Below are 20,862 nucleotides of genomic sequence, written 5' to 3'. Positions count from 1 at the left end.
ATTGAACACTTCTACTTTTCCTGTATTATTATTGACAATTCTAATATTTCTATCTAGTACTGGTCCAATACCATTGTTAAGATTTTTTTTGTTCTTAATATACCTAAAAATCTCCTTACTATTCTTAACTCTTCTGGTCACAGAGTTCTCCTTGTGTCCCTTTGCTTCCCTTATCAATTTTCTACAATTCTAAGCTTCTGATTTATATTCATTACTATCAACTTTCCCTTGCTTCATTTTGAAATTATTTTTTTATTTATAGCTGCCTTTCACTTCACTTACTCAGGCCAGGTCTACACTACAGACTTATATCGGTATAAATACGTCGCTCAGAGATGTGAAAAATCCATATCCTTGAGCAACGTAGTTATACCAACCTAACCCGCGGAGTAGGCCATGCTATATCGACTGGAGAGCTTCTCCTGTCGACATAATTACCACCTCTCGTGGATTAAATATGCTGACAAGAGAAGCTCTCCCGTCGGTGTAAGAGTATCTGACTTAAGTGCTACAGCGGCGCAGCTGCAGCTGTGCTGATGCAGCATTTAGGTGTAGCCCTTCCCTAAGCCTGGCAGAACCTCCCTCCAGGATCTTTGACAGATCATGTGTGAGGCCTACCTTGCAGTCATGCAGCCTGATCCAGTCAGGTTCAAGTTAGGTCATCCTTTACTAGTGTCAATTCTGGAAAAGTCCTGTTTAAAAAATAATTTTAAAAAGTAATTTAAAAGGGAACTCTTTGCCAGAGGATGTTGTGAAGGCCAAGACTATAACAAGCTTCAGAAAAGAACTAGATATGTTCATGGAGGAAAAGTCCATCAATGGCTATTAGCCAGGATGGGCAGGGATGGCGTCCCTAGAGTCTGTTTGCCAGAAGCTGGGAATGGGTGACGGGATGAATCACTTGATGATTACCTGTTCTGTTCATTCCCTCTGAAGCATGTGGCATTGGCCACTGTCGGAAGACAGCATACTGGGCTAGATGGATGTTTGGTGTGACCAAGTATGGCTGTTCTTATGTTCTTAATGTTTTCAATTAGAAAGTTTAGCACATCACAGGGATAATGCTCACCCCACCCCGAGGTGACACTCCAGACCCAAATTCCTAGTGCCCTGATGGACATTTCTGATTGTCAATGTATGTAACTGTGGAAGCTCAGTCCAGAGCTGAAAAGCAGTCCTGAAATATGGCTTAGCCATTCCAGAGCAGAGTGGTAGCAGCAATCTTATGAGGCACTCCTTAAACATCCATGAGTCATGGAGTTCCCTGCCAAGATCTACTTGCAAGGTTCTGAACTCCTATCTAAAGGCAACTGCCCTGACCATTATAACAGAGGAAGACTGTAGTTAAAGCACTGGACTGGGACCCAGGATTTCTGTATTCTTGTTAAATTTTTCAAAACCATCTAAGTAATTTAGGAGCATATGTCTAATTTTCAAAAGTCAGACACTTAGGAGCATAAATCCCACTTTGGCACTTTTGAAAATTTACACACCAGTCCTGTTTTTTCTGTAGACTTGAAAGTCACTTCCCCTCTCTATGCATCCATTTCTCCATTTGTAAAAGAGGCATATTGATACTGACCTTTTCCACATGGGCGTTGTGAAGGGCCATCCATTCAGTGTTTGTGAGGTGAATGCCTGTTAATAATTAACATTAGAACATAAGAACAGACATACTGGATCAGACCAAAGGTCCATCAAGCCAGTATCCTGTCCTCTGACAGTGGCCAATGGCCATATGTACCCAAGTTAGATCTGGGGACTAAGTACGGTAATTATTTTGTATCTGGTAAGGTCTCCAAGGTACAAGAGATACCAACCAACACTCCAGACCTGATCTCCTTCATCTTCCCTAGACTCTGTGGGGGGTTAGAAATCCACAGCCAGCTCTGGATGAGAACCAGATCCTCAAATCCAACCCACTCCCAAATATGGGAGTTTGAAGTCTTGATCCAAATCTTGCAGTTTAGGCCCATCTTTTCCAGGGACCTTTTCCTGCACTGACTGAAGTCAATAGCAAAACTCTCCATTAAATACAATAGGATGTGTGACTGGACTCTTCACACTATACTGTGCTTTTGATTTTCCTATCTAAAACCTCCAGTTCTCTCTCTCTCTCTCTCTCACACACACACACACACAAAATCTCTCAATCTCTCTCTTGCTCACATGCTCTCTTGTTCACTATCTCTAATATGCACTTGCTTTCTCTGTCTCTTTTTCTCATCCGTACAATGTCTCCCCCTCTCTTTCTCTGCCGCCCACTCTCTCTTATTTTTATTTCTCGCCCATTTGTAGGTATAATTTCCGAGGTTTCCGGTGGTTGCAGGCTATGATCTTTGCCATAGAGGAAATAAACAGTAGCCCAACCCTCCTTCCCAACATGACCTTGGGATACAGGATATTTGATACCTGCAACACTGTCTCCAAAGCCCTGGAGGCCACACTGAGTTTTGTGGCCCAGAACAAGATAGACTCCCTGAACCTGGATGAGTTCTGCAACTGCTCAGACCACATCCCTTCTACCATTGCAGTAGTGGGGGCAACCGGCTCTGGGATCTCCACCGCAGTGGCCAATCTGCTGGGACTCTTTTACATACCTCAGGTACTGCATATTTTTCTCTTGTTTAGCTTACAAGGTGGGTTAGATCTTAGGGCCTGGCCTATCTACTCTTTAGTCTAACCAGGCCAGGGCAAAGTTAGGTGAAACTATTTTGTAAAATAGCTAATTGTTAGTAGTATGGACAGAAAAACAAATTTACTGAGCCATGTTCAGGAATTGTATTACAACCTAATGTGATCCTAGCTCCTTGTAGTCCTTTCTCCGTTACAGACAAAAACAGTTTTAGCATGGAGGGCCTAACTGTGAGCTGTCCTGGTAAGGGCTTGTAGTACAAATAGGCCCTGAAAGTGCCATGAGATAGACAGTACCCTTATGTGACTCACACAGACATTTACAACAACACACAACAATACAACCTGGTCGATTTATATGATGTGACACAACCTATTCCTTTCACAAATATTTTATGTCATGGAGGACTCAATATTTTTGTTGGTGAAATGTGCTAGATTTCACTCTCCAGAATTGCCAGGTCTGTGTGTTCTGACTGAATAGGTACAGCCTTGGGCAGTGGCAGTGCAAGCTTCCATTTACCACTCTGCCAATTTGCCCTCGCCCTGCCCTAGCAGGACCACCTTTAGAAGCACAAAAGGAGTTCAGTTCATTCTTTCCTTTACCTCTCTGTTGAGACTGCCAACAAGAAGGTCAGTTACTACAAATTACATTTTTGTGTGTGATGTGAACATTTGTGCGGCTGGGAATTGGATTGAAATGCATCCAACTCATTTCATAAAGCCTAAGGCCACCAAGAAGCCAACAGATGGCAACAACTTCCAGCCACAAGCAATCTGGATTAGACAGAACCTATGAGATACATATCTCATTGGCATTCTCTTCAGTGATTTAGTCCCCTGAATACCCTTAGTTCAAATAAATCATTCACAGTTGCCAGTCGTTATAGACAATTGGCTCGTTGCTAGAGCTGGGTGAATTTTTTGTTTCACTGGCATTTCTTAAAAATCAGGAAAAGGTTCATTTCGAGTCAAACCAAACAATACATTTTTCATCGTTTTTGGCTGGTTGAAATTAGTTGAAAATAATTCACATGGAGTCCAAACAAAATATTTTGTTTCAATTCAATTCAAAATTTTTAGTTTCAATTTTGGGTGTTTTAACAGAAGCAAAGGAAGACTAGCTTCACTAAATGAACGGAGGAGCAGGAGGTGCCTTCTTTATAACTTTTAGACCAGTGGTTAGGGCACTGCTCTGGGATCTGAGTGATCTGGCTTCAATCTCCACCCCCCACCCCCGATGAGGAAAAGGGATTTGAATTTGAGTCTCTTACCTATTAGGAAAGTGCATGAGCCACACAGTCTAGTGTGGGATTTCCTCAGTCTGTTCTGTTGAAGCTTTTCCACTGTTTATAAATAATTAAATGGTCATTGGATCAGGGACTTGAAATTGGGTCTCCCACATCCTAGGTGAGTGCCCTCCCCCCACCACACACTCTATAGAATCATTCTCCCTCTCTTTCTATGGCCCAATGACCATTCATTGTTATCAACAGTGGGAATTCATGGTCATTCAAAAACTAACCCAGGCCTTAAATAAACAAAAGCTATTAAATCTCATCACAGTCTTCTACAAACTCTGCTGTCATTACAACAAACATTTATGGAATTAAAATTTGATTTGTAATATGTGCATTACAACAAAGTTTTAGCATAACATTTACACTTGAATACTTTAGCACAAATATAAATATCTTCTTGCCCCTCTGATCTTCCTTCAGAGTTGACTTTTCAGTCAACAAATACTGTGACCTAAAATGTGGTGCATGTCAGCTATTACAAACTGGTCCCATAACCCCACTATACAGTTACCCCAGCCTGTTGCTAGTGGATCAAATACACTGTATTTATGAGTTTGGGAGATGTTTATGGCCCAATAACATACTCCACAACTTTGGGGTTATTGTTTAAATATACTACACCGCTACCTCGATATAACGCGACCCGATATAACACGAATTTGGATATAACGCGGTAAAGCAGCGCTCCGCGGGGGCAGGGCTGCGCACTCCGGCGGATCAAAGCAAGTTCGATATAACGCGGTTTCACCTATAACGCGGTAAGATTTTTTTGGCTCCCGAGGACAGCGTTATATTGGGGTAAAGGTGTAATTGGGCCCCAAGTGCTTCCAAGCCAAAGGAGTTTGTGTAGAGTCTAGTCACTGTTTCTAGCTCTGAGACTCTAGGGCACACTCCCAGGCTCAGGCCTCTTGTCTGCAGCCCTTCTCTGGGATGCTGTTGTCCAGCTGCTCAATAACCTGAAACCAGTCAGTCCTCCTGCCCCCCCAGTTGCTTATATATGCCCTCTCGTCTGTGGACTCTTTGGCTTACTCATTTAATCCCTTCAGGGACAATGTGATAGGAAAGTAAGGAACCCAGGTGTAACAAAGACATTTCTTAATCACAGTGACTTTACTCTTAAAACATTTGACAGTTACAGATTTTTGAAAATAACAAAAATCCTGAGACACAGGGTTCCCTAGTCAGAGCTTAGCTCACCCATTCTGTGAGCCCGATGTTCATCAGCATTTCAGGCTGGGTGGAGTCCTTCCTGTCCTCTGTCTACTGCAAGTCCTTCCTGTGTGTGGCAGTCATCAGTCCCCTGCACAGAACAGAACTATACTTCTAAATAGGGCCTCCTTCTCTTTGTCAAGTGCTCATACTGTGAAGTTCTATATCCATCAGTTATGCTTGTACCTCTCCCACCCTTGTGGGCCCCTGTGTAGAAAGACTATTATTATTTGTATTACCCTAATGCCTAGGAGCTCTAGTCATGGACCAGGACCCCATTGTGTTAGGTGCTGTACAGACACAGAACAAAAAGACATCCCTGCCCCAAGGAGCTTATAATCAGAGGATAAGACAAGAGACAAGAGATGGATATAGACTGATGGAGGAGTACAAGGAAACAATGAGACAGTATTGGTCAGCATGATAGGCAGTGATCTCTCCACAATAATAGTCTAACACAGAGGTCAGCAACCTTTCAGAAGTAGTGTGCCGAGTCTTCATTTATTCACTCTAATTTAAGGTTTCGCGTGCCAGTAATACATTTTAACCTTTTTAGAAGGTCTCTTTATATAAGCCTATAATATATAACGAAACTATTGTTGTATGTAAAGTAAATAAGGTTTCAAAATATTTAAGAAGCTTCATTTAAAATTAAATTAAAATGCAGAGCCCCCCGGAGCGGTGGGCAGGACCTGGGCAGTGTGAGTGCCACTGAAAATCAGCTTGCGTGCCGCCTTCGGCACACGTGCCATAGGTTGCCTACCCCTCGTCTAACAAGTGTTTTGTAGGCATCACAGCACAGAAGAGTTTTGAGGAGGGATTTGAAGGAAAACAATTAAGCAGCTTTGTGGATGGTTAATCGGAGCACGTCCCAAGTGTGTGGGCAGCATGAGAGAAAGCATGAAGATGTTTGTTTGAAAATTTAACAAGTGGGCAGTGGAGGCTGGCATTAAGGGCCTATCAGAGGCAGGAATCAACTTCTTGATACTGAATGAGGGATGATAGGTGGTGGGGAATAGGCTGTGAAGGCCCTTGAAAGTGAAGACAAGCAACTCATGTTTGATGTGCTAGAGAAAGGGGATCTAGTGGAGGGATGCAAAGGCGAGGGGTGATATGGTCAAAGCAAGGAAAGGCTAGGAAAATGGTCTTTGCAGCAGCATTCTGACCATTCAGAATATGAGTGGGGAAAGATTGGTTTTGTCAAGGCCAGAGGGAAGGATATTTGCAGTAGTTGAGATGTGAGATGAGAGAGCTTGGATGAGACTCTTAGCTGTTTGTGTGGATAAGGAAGGCTGTATCTTAGAGATGTTATGCAGAGAGAATTGGCAACTTCAGATTATTTTTAATTAAAAAAAAACACATAATACAAAGAACCCCCCCCAAAAAAGTTAAGGAATAATTAGACATCATCAGTTCCACTCTGCCAACTTAATAAACACAAACATGTTGAAACTGATTCTTCGCTTGCATCAATTTGACACCAGTGTTACTGATTTACACTGGTATAAGTTGTAGCTCTTTGGAGTTGCACAGAGGAACTCGCCTTCTTTGCATCTTAAAAAGTGAACAGAAGAGCAACTCTTGTTCTGCAGTCCTAAAAATAACAGAAAAAAGAGCTCAGCTACTGAGTACCTTATGAGGTGTGCAGGCATGGAACTCCTCTCCTGTGCTCCCTACTCACTTTAGAAGGTGTTATGGAGATGAGAGCCCTGCTACTGGGCACATCCTAAGGTCTTCAAAAGAGGTGCTTCTTTTATGTGCACCTGAGGAGGGGCAGTGCTGGGAATATTCTTTGCTAGCCAGGTTCTTTCTTTTCTCTCTCAGAAGAGTTGACTTCTAAAATTTTAAATGCCAGCATTTTAGCATGCAAAATTTTACACATCAACATAAGGCATTTTTTAATCTATTGGCTTTTGCAAAAGAAATAATAAGAAACAATAGTGCTAGAAAAATCACAGGAACACCACTGTGATCCACAAAGCCAGGTTAGGCACCTAGGCTCCCTATGCAATGAATTGGGAAAAATAGGCATCTTCAAATGTCATCCACAAAAGCCAACACATTACGCAGGGAGCTGCCTAAGCTAGCCAATGGGAATCCAAAGCCTGCCCCTTTCACAGAGATAGGTGTGTATCTCTGCGTGTGATTTACAATCAGGAGCCCCTCTCCTGGAGTCATAAGTTAGGCACCTGCCTCACTCCACACAAAACAACAAGTGGTTGTGGAGGTGCCCTCATGCTAGCTTTTAGCCCAGTGGTTAGAGCACTCGCCTAGGATATTAGAGACCCATGATCAGGTCACCCTTCTACCTAAGGAGGAGAAAGAATTTGAACCTCTCAGGTGCATGCTCTAGCTGCTCAGGTATGGATATTCTGATGTGGGACTTGCTCAGTCTCTCCTGTTGAAGTTGTTCCACTGTGTATAAATAATTAGAGAGTCATTGGAACAGGGGACACCAGGTCTCCCAGCTCAGTGCCCTAGCTACCAGGCTACAGAGTCATTCTCTTTCTCTCCTCTAGCCCAATGACTCTTTAAGTATTTATCCGTGTCAAGGCTGCTTCCCCACTTTGAACTTAGGGGTACAAATGTGGGAGCCTGCATGAAAACTTCTAAGCTTAACTACCAGCTAAGATCTGGTCCGCTGCCACCACTCCCAAAGTGCTAATTCCCTTCCCTGGGTAGCCTTGAGAGACTCTTCACCAATTCCCTGGTGAATACAGATCCAAACCCCTTAGATCTTAAAACAAGGAGAAATTAACCATCCCCCTCCTTTCTCCCACCAACTCCTGGTGGATCAAAATCCAAACCCCTTGGATCTTAAAACAAGGAAAATTAATCAGGTTCTTAAAAAGAAGGCTTTTAATTAAAGAAAAAGGTAAAAATCATCTCTGTAAAATCAGGATGGAAAATAACTTTACAGGGTAATCAAACTTAAAGAGCCCAGAGGACCCCCCTCTAGCCTTGGGTTCAAAGTTACAGCAAACAGAGATAAACACTCTAGCAAAAAGGTACATTTACAAGTTGAGAAAACAAAGATAAAAACTAACATGCCTTGCCTGGCTGTTTGCTTACAAGTTTGAAATATGAGAGACTTGTTCAGAAGGATTTGGAGAGCCTGGATTGATGTCTGGTCCCTCTCAGTCCCAAGAGCAAACCACCCCCAAAACAAAGAGCACAAAACAAAAGCCTTCCCCCCCCCCCCACCAAGATTTGAAAGTATCTTGTCCCCTTATTGGTCCTTTGGGTCAGGTGTCAGCCAGGTTACCTGAGCTTCTTAACCCTTTACAGGTAAAAGGATTTTTGGAGTCTCTGGCCAGGAGGGATTTTATAGTATTGTACCCAGGAGGGCTGTTACCCTTCCCTTTATAGTTATGACATACAGAGTCATTCTCTTTCTCTCCTCTAGCCCAATGACTCTTTAAGTATTTATCTGCAATGGAACAGCTTCAACAGAAGAGATTGAGAAAACCCTTGCCTCAAAATATCTCAGTGTTTAGTGCACTCTCCTGAGCAGTGGGAGACCCCTGTTCAAATCATTTTGCCCCCTTAGGCAGGGATGGGGGAGCTGAACCTGGGTCTCCCACATCCCAGGTGAGCACTCTAACCATTTGGTTAAAAGTTATAAGGTGGGCACCACCACCACCTCATGCCCTTTTTCTGCCAAATTTTGAATGGGACCTGATCCGGTAGGTGACCTCTGAGCATGCCTGTCAGATCAGGCCCACATGCAAGATAGGTGCTCTTCTACCTGTCTCCCCAGTTCATGGATTGCTCTGGGGCTTAGGCAGGAGATTGGTGTCTGGACACCTTGAGTGAGGCATGTCCAGAGGCAGGCACCTAAGGAACTTTTACTGCAAAAACTTAGACACTGAATGAGCTTAGGCATCTACAGCATATGGCAGGAGTTTTGTGGATCACAGTGAAGCCTAAAACTGGGATTTAGGATCCTAAACCACAGTCTTATTTGACTAAGTCTGGGCTTTAGGTGCTTATGCACCTTTGTGGACCTGGGCTTTTGTTCTTAAATTCTTTTAGATGAATAAAATCAGATTTTATGTGTTTTTTTCATCTTTCAAAGTCTGAAATGCTAAAGCAAAGCCATTTGTACATTAGAAGGAGTCCTCAGAAAAATTAAACATCAGTCCTGAAATTTCAGAGGAGTAATTTTAACTCTTTCAAATCCCTATACTAGTCAGTGCTGTTTCTTCTAAGTTTCTAGAAGATTTAATCTATCCCCTAAGAGTAAGTGGTACAAATTTGGTTAGGAAAAAACATTTTTTTGCAGCCTTAACAAAGAAATTGAAATTCCACTTTAATTGTAAAACTCAATGCACTGTGACCATGGATTCACTAACTATGCCTTCATAATTACTACACTGCTGATTTTTTGAGTTTGACCATGGATATTTTGAGTTTACATAAACTATTTAATACTACCCACAGGTCCATATCATTTCTGGTTTCTCACACACCTCTTGCACCTAGACTGAAATAATAGTTGGCGACGGTATCGCATGGAGATCTGTTGGCTCATAGCTAAGTCTGTGTAATGGAATGCAAGGAGAAGGGAGTGGGGGAAGGACTTCAGTGTGGTGTAGTTGAGGTTGTGATGATAATGAAAGTCTGTAGATATCACATTCAGGGAGGGACCGCTTGTATTTTACCTGAACTGATGTATACGTTCTTAGTTTACTCTAATGACAAGTTCTTGTTTTTTCAGATTTGGCAAGAAGTGCAGAAGCTTGCTTGTGTGATCCACCAGTGGCACACATCTCTGTCCATTTCCCCAAGTCTGTGTGTCTATGTGTTTCTGCCCCATTTCCCCAGATCTCTGACCCATGAGATGTACATATGTATGCCCCACTTATCTAGCTCTGGGACACACTGAGCACACATGTTTCTGCAAGTCATTTATTACCACAAGAACATACCCAAATTTCAGTTTCCATCTGAAAATGTAATTTCAGGCACTGTAAATGCCCAAGAGTAAGTGGCTGGCTGAGCATCGCCATCTCAGATTACGCATCTAGATGGTGACCCTAAAACAAGACTAGGCAATTTATCTCCACACAGCTTACTTAATGAGCCATATTGCTTGCTCCCTGTCCTCCTACAGGTCAGTTATGCCTCATCCAGCCGACTTTTGAGCAACAAAAACCAATTCAAGTCTTTCCTCCGCACGATCCCTAATGATGAGCACCAGGCCACTGCAATGGCAGATATCATTGAGTACTTCCGGTGGAACTGGGTGGGAACAATTGCAGCTGATGATGACTATGGTCGGCCAGGGATTGAGAAGTTCCGGGAGGAGGCAGAGGAAAGGGACATCTGCATTGATTTCAGTGAGCTCATTTCCCAGTACTCAGTGGAGGAGGAGATCCAGCATGTGGTGGAGGTCATCCATAACTCCTCTGCTAAAGTGATTGTTGTCTTCTCCAGTGGACCGGACCTGGAACCCCTCATCAAGGAGATAGTCAGGCGTAACATAACTGGCAAGATCTGGCTGGCAAGTGAGGCTTGGGCCAGCTCTTCCCTGATAGCCATGCCAGAGTTCTTCCATGTCATTGGAGGTACCATTGGGTTTGCACTGAAGGCAGGGCAGATCCCGGGCTTTCGTGAGTTTCTACAGAAAGTGCATCCCAAGAAATCTACCAACAATGGCTTTGCCAAGGAGTTTTGGGAGGAGACCTTTAACTGCTACCTCCCGGAAGGGTCCAATAAGAATCACCCAGCTTCAGCCTCTTTCCACAAGGGCCACGAAGAAGGAAGTGGAGTTGGAAATAGCACAGCTGCCTTCCGACCCCCATGCACAGGGGAGGAGAACATCACCAATGTAGAGACGCCATACATGGACTATACACACCTGCGGATATCTTATAATGTGTACTTGGCAGTGTACTCCATTGCTCATGCTTTGCAGGATATATACACATGTACCCCCGGAAAAGGCCTCTTCACCAATGGATCATGTGCAGACATTAAGAAGGTTGAGGCATGGCAGGTAAGTCTTATTTTCAGTATAAAGCATGCCTGTGTGTGTATATCCATAGAATAGAGACCAAACTGGACAGGATCTCCCCCTTGCTATCCTTGCCTATGGTATATGTTTGCATATGGTATATAGTTAGTAAACATGGTTGTTGGAACCCCACTGTGCCCGTGTAGTTACATCCTATGACATTTACTGTGTAAAAGTATGTTTTAAAACAAACAAGACTATTGTTTCAGATGTGGTTGCACAATGGCAGGCAGATTTGGTGGTTATGCGTCAGGTCTCCGTACGCAACTGTGTTTTTTAAGCTTAACAGCGATAGGCATTCTATCTAAATACTCCTGGGCCTTACGTCTGAAAGGTAAGACAGGTGGTCAAGTATCAAAGGGCTTTAAAACTATTTTCAGCAAAGGTCACATGCCTCAAAAGTTACAAACTGATTGGGGAAAAGAATTTTTAAACAAACTTTAAAGCAAATTGTCCAACCAACGTCCATTTTGTTAATAATAATGCAGGTAAATCTGACGGCCCAGAGCAGAAACATAGAGCTGTTGGGTCATCTACACAGCAACCTGTTTTTTTCAAGAAAAATTCTGTTGAATGGTGTGGACGTGAAAATTAAATTCACACCTAATGAAGATTCCTTCTGCTTCATGGACGATGCAGATGAAGGATTTAAACTATGGGTTGTATCAGCGTCCCTTTTTGTGAAGAAAGTGTGGGTGGCTCCTGATGTCCAGGAGGTCCTGCTTACTGCTAATGCTAAATACCCTGTGGACACTGGGGGGGATGAAAGTATTTAGCATCTTTGCAGGTAGCAGGGTCAGTAACCGGGGTAAACCTGTTCTTGGAGGAGTTACCCAAACTGCTTGTCCTTAGGTTTGCAGATAATGATGCCTTAGTGGGAAATTACATTAAAAACCCATTCACTTTAAACTTTATTATATTAATTTTGCGGCCTTTTATGTGGATGGTGAACAGATACCAGCTAAGCCTCTGCAACCAGACTCCAAGGCCTTGAACAGTATGAGAGGGTACCTGAATCTGGTAAAAATGACTGGTAAACACATGAATGATTGTGCACTGTTAATCAATCAAGAGGAGTTTGCCAGGGTTACACCTTGTTCGCTTTTGAACTGTTACCGGACCAAGAATGTGCTGATCACTGTTCCCTGATTAAAATTAGGAACCTGGGAGCAGAAATACATTTTTTAAAGGCTTTGACATTCACAATCAACCAGATCGTTTATGGGTTTTTTTGATAACATCATAGAGATAAATCAGAGGACACATGTTCTGTTTGACTACATGTGAATATGGACATCCTATAGTTAACACATGTTTTATTCATGGACCCTTACAGGAAAGAGGATTTCTTAAATGTGCCCTCTTGTGACTGGCTCCCCGGAGGCAGGCTGTCTCAGAGACCCCTAAATTTGATGATCACTCTCCCCCCCCACACACACACACAACTAACTGGGTGAACACTGACTTGCCTTACAGCTGGTGGAGTGTGGCTGCGGAGAATTTTTTGACTCAGATGGACACCCTCCACACACAGCGTTTCCTTTCCTAGAAACATTATGAAGTTATAAACAACAAAGGCTGATGACACTGTATTTTACTCGAGACATTTACAAGACCCAGCTCTATCGCCTGTAGCTATCATTATGTGTTTTTCTTACACCACCGTAGCGAGGGTTTAACTTTTGAACAGATTTTAAAGCTGTATTCTAATAACTTAATACAAATGATGATGAATTTTGTAAAAAATGAAAAAACATTAAATTTTGCGCATCTAGGCCTGCTCAAAACATGTTTCGACAAGCCCAGATGTGTTTCTTGCAAGGACTTTCATAATCATGGTTCTCAATAAAGTGCCCTCTTGAGGGTTTAAAGACAATCACTGTCTGGTGGTTTTTTTGTTTTGGCTTCTTACACATGCCAAAACAGAGAAATCACATACAGAGATTCCGATTTTTGAAAAGTACAGAATTTTTTAAATTTAAGACAAAACATTATCATGATTTTAAAATTACTTTCTAAAGCATGAAAAACATTACACACTGAGACATTCAGGACTTTTAGCCGCTTTTTAGGAGGAGGCAAAAAAAGGATGTGTTGCTGGAGTTTCTTGGTCAAATCCTGTTTGTGTAGTAGAGGCCTTCAGATGTGCCAAAAGATCTCTGTTGGCGGCATTGCCCATGACAGAAAATGGGACGTTCAGCTCTGCCATGGCATTCATAACTACACCCCGACCTTTAGGTGTATGTCTGGTAGGAATGGGATGTGTCCGGTGGCAACCCTGACTAAACTGAGCATATTAGAACCATTAACAACTGTGCCTTTGTACACAAAAGCCCCTTTAGCCTTCCATGAAGAAATATTATTCTAGCCCAGCTTATCTAGCAATGCTACTGCATTTTTCTTATAACGTTTATTCACATTATCCAACACCTACTGAGCAACAGAGTCAGAATTCTCTTTTTATTTTTGTGGGTTTGGGAATCATGCTCTGCTCCTGTTCTGATAAAAACAGACTTATATTCCTTTTATCCACATGTATCCTTTATGTATCATGTACAGTGGGTATCTTTGAAACACAGTGGTGTAAAGTTTAGTCTTTTCATATTCAGCTATATCAAGCCTTTGGAGAATAGCCTTCATTTCAGCATCCAGTAAGCAAGTTGCTATTTTCTTCAGCCGATGGGGGATCCCTTAATTGCTCCAGCTGATGGCTAGGCACCAGGAAATTTTTTCTGCATACTTCATTATTGATTTGTCAAAAGCATTTGTGAAATGCTCAGGGAGATTAGAAAGGCTATTAAAATAAAAAACTCAATAATAATAATGTGGGATTTCAGTTATCCCCATATTGACTGGGTACACGTCACCTCAGGACAGGATGCAGAGATAAAGTTTCTTGACACCTTAAATGATGGCTTCTTGGAGTAGCTGGTCCTGGAACCCACCAGAGGAGAGGCAATTCTTGATCTAGTCCTAAGTGGAGCCCAGGATCTGGTCCAAGAGGTGAATATAGCTGGACCGCTTGGTAATAGTGACCATAATATAATTAAATTTAATATCCCTGTGGCAGGAAAAACACCACAGTGGCCCAACACTGCATTTCATTTAACTTAATAGCATAGCAATAGCATTTAATTTCAGAAAGGGGAACTACACAAAAATGAGGAGGTTAGTTAAACAGAAATTAAAGGGGAAAGTGCCAAAAGTGAAATCTCTGCAAGCTGCATAGAAACTTTTTAAAGACACCATAATAGAGGCTCAACTTAAATGTATACCCCAAATTAAAAAACATTGTAAGAGAACCAAAAAAGAGCCACTGTGGCTAAACAACAAAGTAAAAGAAGCAGTGAGAGGCAAAAAGGCATCCTTTAAAAAGTGGAAGTTAAATCCTAGTGAGGAAAATAGAAAGGAGCATAAACATTGGCAAATGAAGTGTAAAAATACAATTAGGAAGACCAAAAAAGGATTTGAGGAACTGTTAGCCCAGGGGTCGGCAACGTTTGGCACGCAGCTTACCCTGGCGGGCCGGGCCAGTTTTATTTACCTGCTGACGCGGCAGGTTCGGGCCGATCGCGGCCCCCACTGGCCGCGGTTCGCCGTCCCGGACCAATGGGGGCGGCGGGAAGCGGCGCTGGCGAGGGATGTGCTGGCCGCTGCTTCTCGCCACCCCCATTGGCCCGGGATGGCGAACCGCGTGCCAAACGTTGCCGACCCCTGAGTTAGCCAAAGACTCAAAAAGTAATAGCAATTTTTTTTTAAGTACATCAGAAGCAGGAAGCCTATTCAATATATTCATTAATGATCTGGAAAAAGGGGTAAACGGTGAGGTGGCAAAATTTGCAGATGATACAAAATTACTAAAGATAGTTAAGACCCAGGCAGACTGCGGAGAGCTATAAACGTTCTCTCAAAACTGGGTGACTGGGCAACAAAATGGCAGATGAAATTTAGTGTTGATAAATACAAAGTAATGCACATTGGAAAGCATAATCCAAACTATACATATAAAATGATGGGGTCTAAATTAGCTGTTACCACTCAAGAAAGAGATCTTGGCGTTATTGTGGATAGTTCTCTGAAAACATCCACTCAATGTGCAGCGGCAGTCAAAAAAGTGAACAGAAAGCTGGGAATAATTAAGAAAGGGATAGATCAGGGGTTGGCAACCTTTCAGAAGTGGTGTGCCGAATCTTCATTTATTCACTCTAATTTAAAGTTTTGCATGCCAGTAATAAGAATCCATGCGATCCATGCTGAGCTGCGCCCCCTCTTGGCCCTGTCTGCACCCCTCACTGCCCCAGGCTGGGGCCAGAGGGCCACAGCTGGTGGCGGCTGCGGAGCCTCGGGCCGAGGCCAGGAACAGAGCCCTGGGCCGGGACCCCAGGCTGGCAGCGGAGCCCCCGGGACCAGTGGCCGTGACCTGGGGCTGGCAGCAGGCTGAGCAAGGCCGGCGGACGGAACCCCGGCTGGCAGAGGGCTGGCGGACAGTACCCCAGGCCGGCAGCAGAGGCCCTGGGAGCCAGGACCCGGGCAGTGTGAGTGCCACTGAAAATCAGCTCATGTGCCACCTTTGGCACGCGTGCCATAGATTGCCTACCCCTGGGATAGATAATAGGACAGAAAATATCATGTTACCTCTATATAAATCCATGGTACACCCACATCTTGAATACTGTGTGCAGATGTGGTTGCCACATCTCAAAAAAGATATATTGGAATTGGAAAAGGTTCAGAAAAAGGCAACAAAAATGATTAAGGGTATGGAATGGCTTCCGTATGAGGAGAGATTAATAAGACTGGGACTTTTCAGCTTGGAAAAGAGATGACTAAGGGGGGATATGATTGAGGTCTATAAAATCATGACTGGTGTAGAGAAAGTAGATAAGGAAGTGTGGTTTACTACTTCTCATAAACACAAGAACTAGGGGTCACCAAATGAAATTAATAGGCAGCATGTTTAAACCAAATAAAAGGAAGTATTTCTTCATACAACGCACAGTCAACCTGTGGAACTCCTTGCCAGATGATGTTGTGAAGGCCGAGACCATAACAGGGTTCAAAAAAGAACTAGATAAATTCATGGAGGATAGGTCCATCTATGGCTATTACGCAGGATGGGCAGGAATGGTATCCCTAGCCTCTGTTTGCCAGATGCTGGGAATGAGCAACAGGGATGGATCACTTGATGATTATCTGTTCTGTTCATTCCCCCTGGGGCACCTGGCACTGGCCACTGTCGGAAGACAGGATACTGGGCTAGATGGACCTTTGGTCTGACCCAGTAGGGCTATTCTTATACCCCATTATCAGAGGGATAACAAAACTTAACAGAGGTCCGATAAATGCCCCAGCCTCTTTTACGAGAGACCCTTTTATTACACAGAGTTTTGATAAAATTGTGTCTCTTTTTCTGCACACACACTTGATTTTGTGTCAAAGGGATGTTTCTTTTTAAGTTGCTGATTGCTATTTCTGAAATGGCCACTATTAAATCATCAGAGGCTGATCACAGGATAGCTTTCCTTTGCTGTGGTGGGGATTTGCTAAGTAATTTTAAAGGGGCCAGGTGTCTCTTCATGTAGCTAGACATGTTTTCAGTCAGCAGCCTTGGTTGTTAAAAAGGGGCCTGATGATCATTCATTGCTTTTTACACCCGGCTGTTGTTCTTTTCAAAGTATAAGCCACTGGCTAACTGTGAGGGAAAAGCCCAGTTCTTAATCTATAAGCGTCTGGTGTAGAAGTATTTAAATCCACCACTAGGTACTGTGACAAAGTTCCTCCTCTGCCTTGGTGGGTCCTGCGCTTTCTGGCGGATTTGCTCACCTCAGAGGTTCACAGCAGCCCTCAGTTTGGCCACTTGTGCTAGAGGCTCAAACCTGCCATTCAATCAGCTAACCTCATCACTGGCCAGCATGGGGGAAATGGAGAACAATCTCCACAGTCTCTGTTGTCCCACCTAGTGGGTCAAGGACAGGCCAGATCCCTTTCCAAATTAGACCTTCCCCTCTGGTGTGTCTCACAGACCAGGTCAACTCCTCCTGTGTCAGATAGGTTGTTGGGGAGGATGGGGGGAACCCAGGCCCGTCCTCTACACCAGGTTCCAGCCCAGGGCCCTGTGGATAGCAGCTGTCTACAACAGCTCCTGTGTCAGCTGCATGACAGTTACAACTCCCTGGGCTACTTCCCCATGGCCTCCCCTCAGCACCTTCTTTATCCACACCACAGGACCTTCCTCCTGAAGTCTGATAACATTTGTACTCCTTCAGTCCTCCAGCAGCACACCCACTCACTTCCTGATCCTTGTGCATCCCCCACTAACTGATGGCAGGTCCTTTTTAAACCAGGTGTCCTGATTAGCCTGCCTGTCATAATTGATTCTAGTAAGTTCTTAATTGGCTCCAGGTGTCGTAATTAGTCTGCCTGTCTTAATTGGTTCTAGCAGCTTCCTGATTGCTCTATGGCAGTCTCTGCTCTGGTGACTCAGGGAACAGAAAACTATTCATCCAGTGGCCAGTATATTTGCCTTCTACCAGACTCCTGCACCCAACTGGTCTGGGTCTGTCACCGTACCCATAAGGTATTTTGGTAGCATCCTCAAAAGCTTCTAGAAAGAATTAGGCCTTCCTGAGGTACATTTGCTGAGCAAGTGTAGCAATTCGTAATTTATCCCTGAGAGCCACCACCATCCCGTAGGCCATAAGGGCCAGATCCCACATCCTCATTCTCTGACATGTCAGTTTGAGAGCCTCCACTTGGGGGCTTCTCTTTTTGTTTTTTTGTTTTCTCCTCATCACCTCTTTCGCCTTTTAATTTTTTTTTACAAAAACCCTGGATGTAACTTTTTGGCAGCAGTCTGTTTATCCCCCAAATGCTGACCCCCATCCCCTTTGTTTCCCCAGCAACTACCCCGTGCAACCCTGTTCTTAACCTTAACACTGCCCCCTCTCAAACTCTGTGCAGTCCCTTTTGCATTCAGCCCCCTTTTATGCTCCTTTTTCTGCACAACCTTGTTACTCACGCCTAGGCATGTTTGTTTAGAGCTACAGGTTAACCCTTGAAAAACTTTCACATTTTTAAAGCCTTATGTATGTCTTTTGCCCTCTGGAGATCCTGTGTGGCAACCCCCAAGACAAAGCCATCTGTCACCCATCTCTTCAAAGAACCATAATTTTCACAAAGAGCTTTAACAAATTTGTCACTAACCCTAAAGAGAGACCATATTTCACCAACAATATCAGATATTTCACAAGAAAACATTTTGGTAGTGTGTGAACTTTCAGTCCTTGTTTTTTTTTATTCACAGCCCCTAAAGCACATGCTCTGGGTTTGTGTTTTCATTCACAGTTTTTTCAGGGCTTAGTACGGAACTGGAGGTGTGTTTCCATTGTTGCTTTTAACCAATGTTTTTTGCTTTGTCATTTAACTTGATGTATCTGAGCATTGGGCTGTCTTGATGCTGTCTCTGTGGTCTTCTGCTGCTTTGTGGTGTCATTGTTGCTAAAGATGTCAGAGCATATTCTGACTATGGTATCATCAGGAAAGTATACAGGCCTCTCTGTCTCCAATACATCTGCTTCAATATATTGCTTTGTTTCAAACAAAACTTCAATGTCTGTTACCAGATTGTTTTGATCACTGTTGCTCTTAACTAATAGACATGTGGAATTTATGCATCCCTCCCTGAACATTCCCTTTTGATGTCTCTGGGTGAGAAACTGTCTTTACTTAAGTATTACAGTAGAACCTCAGAGTTAAGAACACCTTGGGAATGGAGGTTGTTCGTAACTCTGAAATGTTGGTAACTCTGAACAAAACATTATGTTTACCCAAATCTGAATATTCATCAACACTGTTTACTGATACTTTTGCAAACCATAATATCTTATTCTGCTGTAATGCTAAGGACCTGGGGCATCTGTTTACACATTTGCTGAAGGCAATAGGCCACATCCCAGGAAATTTCAAAAAATAGATTGATTAAACCAGGAACCCCTAGTCATACTGATGGACTTGTGTCAGTCAGCTGTCTTGTTCTCAAGACATGGTTTGAGATATATAGCTATAAAACATGATCGTTTTTTGCTTTATTTTAAACACAGTGGTTTTTTTCGACCTGAATTGGCTACAAACATTCCATCTTTTTGTTGTAAAATAGGCCTTTTTTTAAAGAAAGAAAGAAACAATAGCTAGGGTCTCAGAAGCTCCTTTTTTTAAAAATCCCCCTTGAAAGCTCCTTTGGGGATCCTTCAAAAACCCCATTTTATTTAAGGCCTCACACAGGCTTTGTAACAGAAACACAGATATGGTCAAATACCTTTTCAATAGATATTTTGATTTTCAGATGACACATTTTATTATATTTTATATCACATTTGTCCCATCACCATTCTCTAACTTAATCCTTTTAGATTCCTTAGAATAGTCTTTTTCCTAAGCAGAGTTCTGTAACTTTCTGTACAGATCAGGTGGTCAGTATAATGTAATAAGTGGATATCCTTCAGTTTGGTAATTTTGTTTAAATACTGCCAGAATCTCTAGCAGTTTGCACAGCATTTACCAAGACCACCCTTAGTGCTAAATTTTTTTAGGTTAAGCACAGACATTGCATTGCATTGCATAACCTATGGCAATAACTGTTTAATAAGCTTTCCAAACACAGGTCAGCACAGAGGTCCCAGAGCTTGCAGTTTATATCCTCTGAAGTCTAGTTGACACAGTCATGATGCCGTTGGCCTCGTGTGTCTATAACACAGCCCTCACCATCTTCAAAAACCTTCTCCCTAAGACAATAATTAAGGACAGCATCAACAGAAATGCATAGAATAAACTGCTAAATTCTTTTACACTCCCGACGTGCCATGCATGCCATTAGCTGTATGCCTAGTGCCTTCCATAAAGCCAGATAGCTGTCATCCTCTTCATGGTTGATGTCCTCTTGAACAATTTGTCTTGCTGCTGAGCAACAAGTTTGCCCTGATTCATCTTTGTTCTCTGATGCAACATTGTTCAGGGTCTCCGGGTCCTCTAGAAAGATGTCATCAAGCTGTTGAAAATTTTTCAGAACAGAAACAGGTGTAAGTCCCCTGTTTTAGATTTACACAACCTCAGGTCAGATCCTACTGCATTACACCCCCCTTGACCTCCACTTTTTAGAATCTGTTTACCTAAGCAACATCTCCTCAGTTCACCTTATCCAATGGTGTCGCTGAAGAGGCCTTGTCACCTTCCCCCACGGATTCAGACATCGGATGGGCATCACAGTAGTCAGTCTGGCTCACGATCACATGGATCTCGGTGTCAGGTTCTGCCATATTGGGCAATAGCTGGGCAAAAGGGCTCCATTTGGCCATTCTCTCCTCCTCAGAACTGTCTTTAATATTGCACTTCCTTCAGGTGACCGAGCACTCTCAGAGCTAAAATAAATGCCAGAGTTCTCACAGGGGTGATGAAGACTGCCATGTTTCCTTTCACCATTTCCACAATTTCTGAAAACATGTTCTTGAAACATATGGCCTCTTCACCACAGCGAGGGGCTTCCAGGGATGGTGCTGCTGACCAGCCAATCACTAAACTCCAGATGGTGGAGTTTCCAGCTACACACTTGTGCTATAGCTATTCTGATTGGTACACAGTTCCCATCTGGGATGTCCTACAGGGCTAGAACCTGTGTTGATTGGTAGAGTGTAGTTGGAGGAGTTC

The 20,862-nt window shown here is 43.1% G+C and overlaps 1 protein-coding gene across 1 annotated transcript in view; it reads left to right on the top strand.

Annotated features, from left to right (window-relative positions):
* The window catches only part of CASR (calcium sensing receptor), a 107,664-nt gene that overhangs the window by 27,678 nt on the left and 59,124 nt on the right, over nt 1-20,862 (top strand). The window contains exons 2-3 of the mRNA XM_065420917.1: nt 2,299-2,605; nt 10,261-11,145. Coding sequence (XP_065276989.1) covers nt 2,299-2,605; nt 10,261-11,145 — 1,192 coding nt within the window. The remainder of the gene's footprint in view (nt 1-2,298; nt 2,606-10,260; nt 11,146-20,862) is intronic.

Source organism: Emys orbicularis, chromosome 1 (genome assembly GCF_028017835.1).
Source record: "Emys orbicularis isolate rEmyOrb1 chromosome 1, rEmyOrb1.hap1, whole genome shotgun sequence".
NCBI classification, from domain to species: Eukaryota; Metazoa; Chordata; order Testudines; family Emydidae; genus Emys; species Emys orbicularis.
Note: the sequence above shows the minus strand (reverse complement) of the source record. Positions and strands in the feature narration are given on the sequence as shown.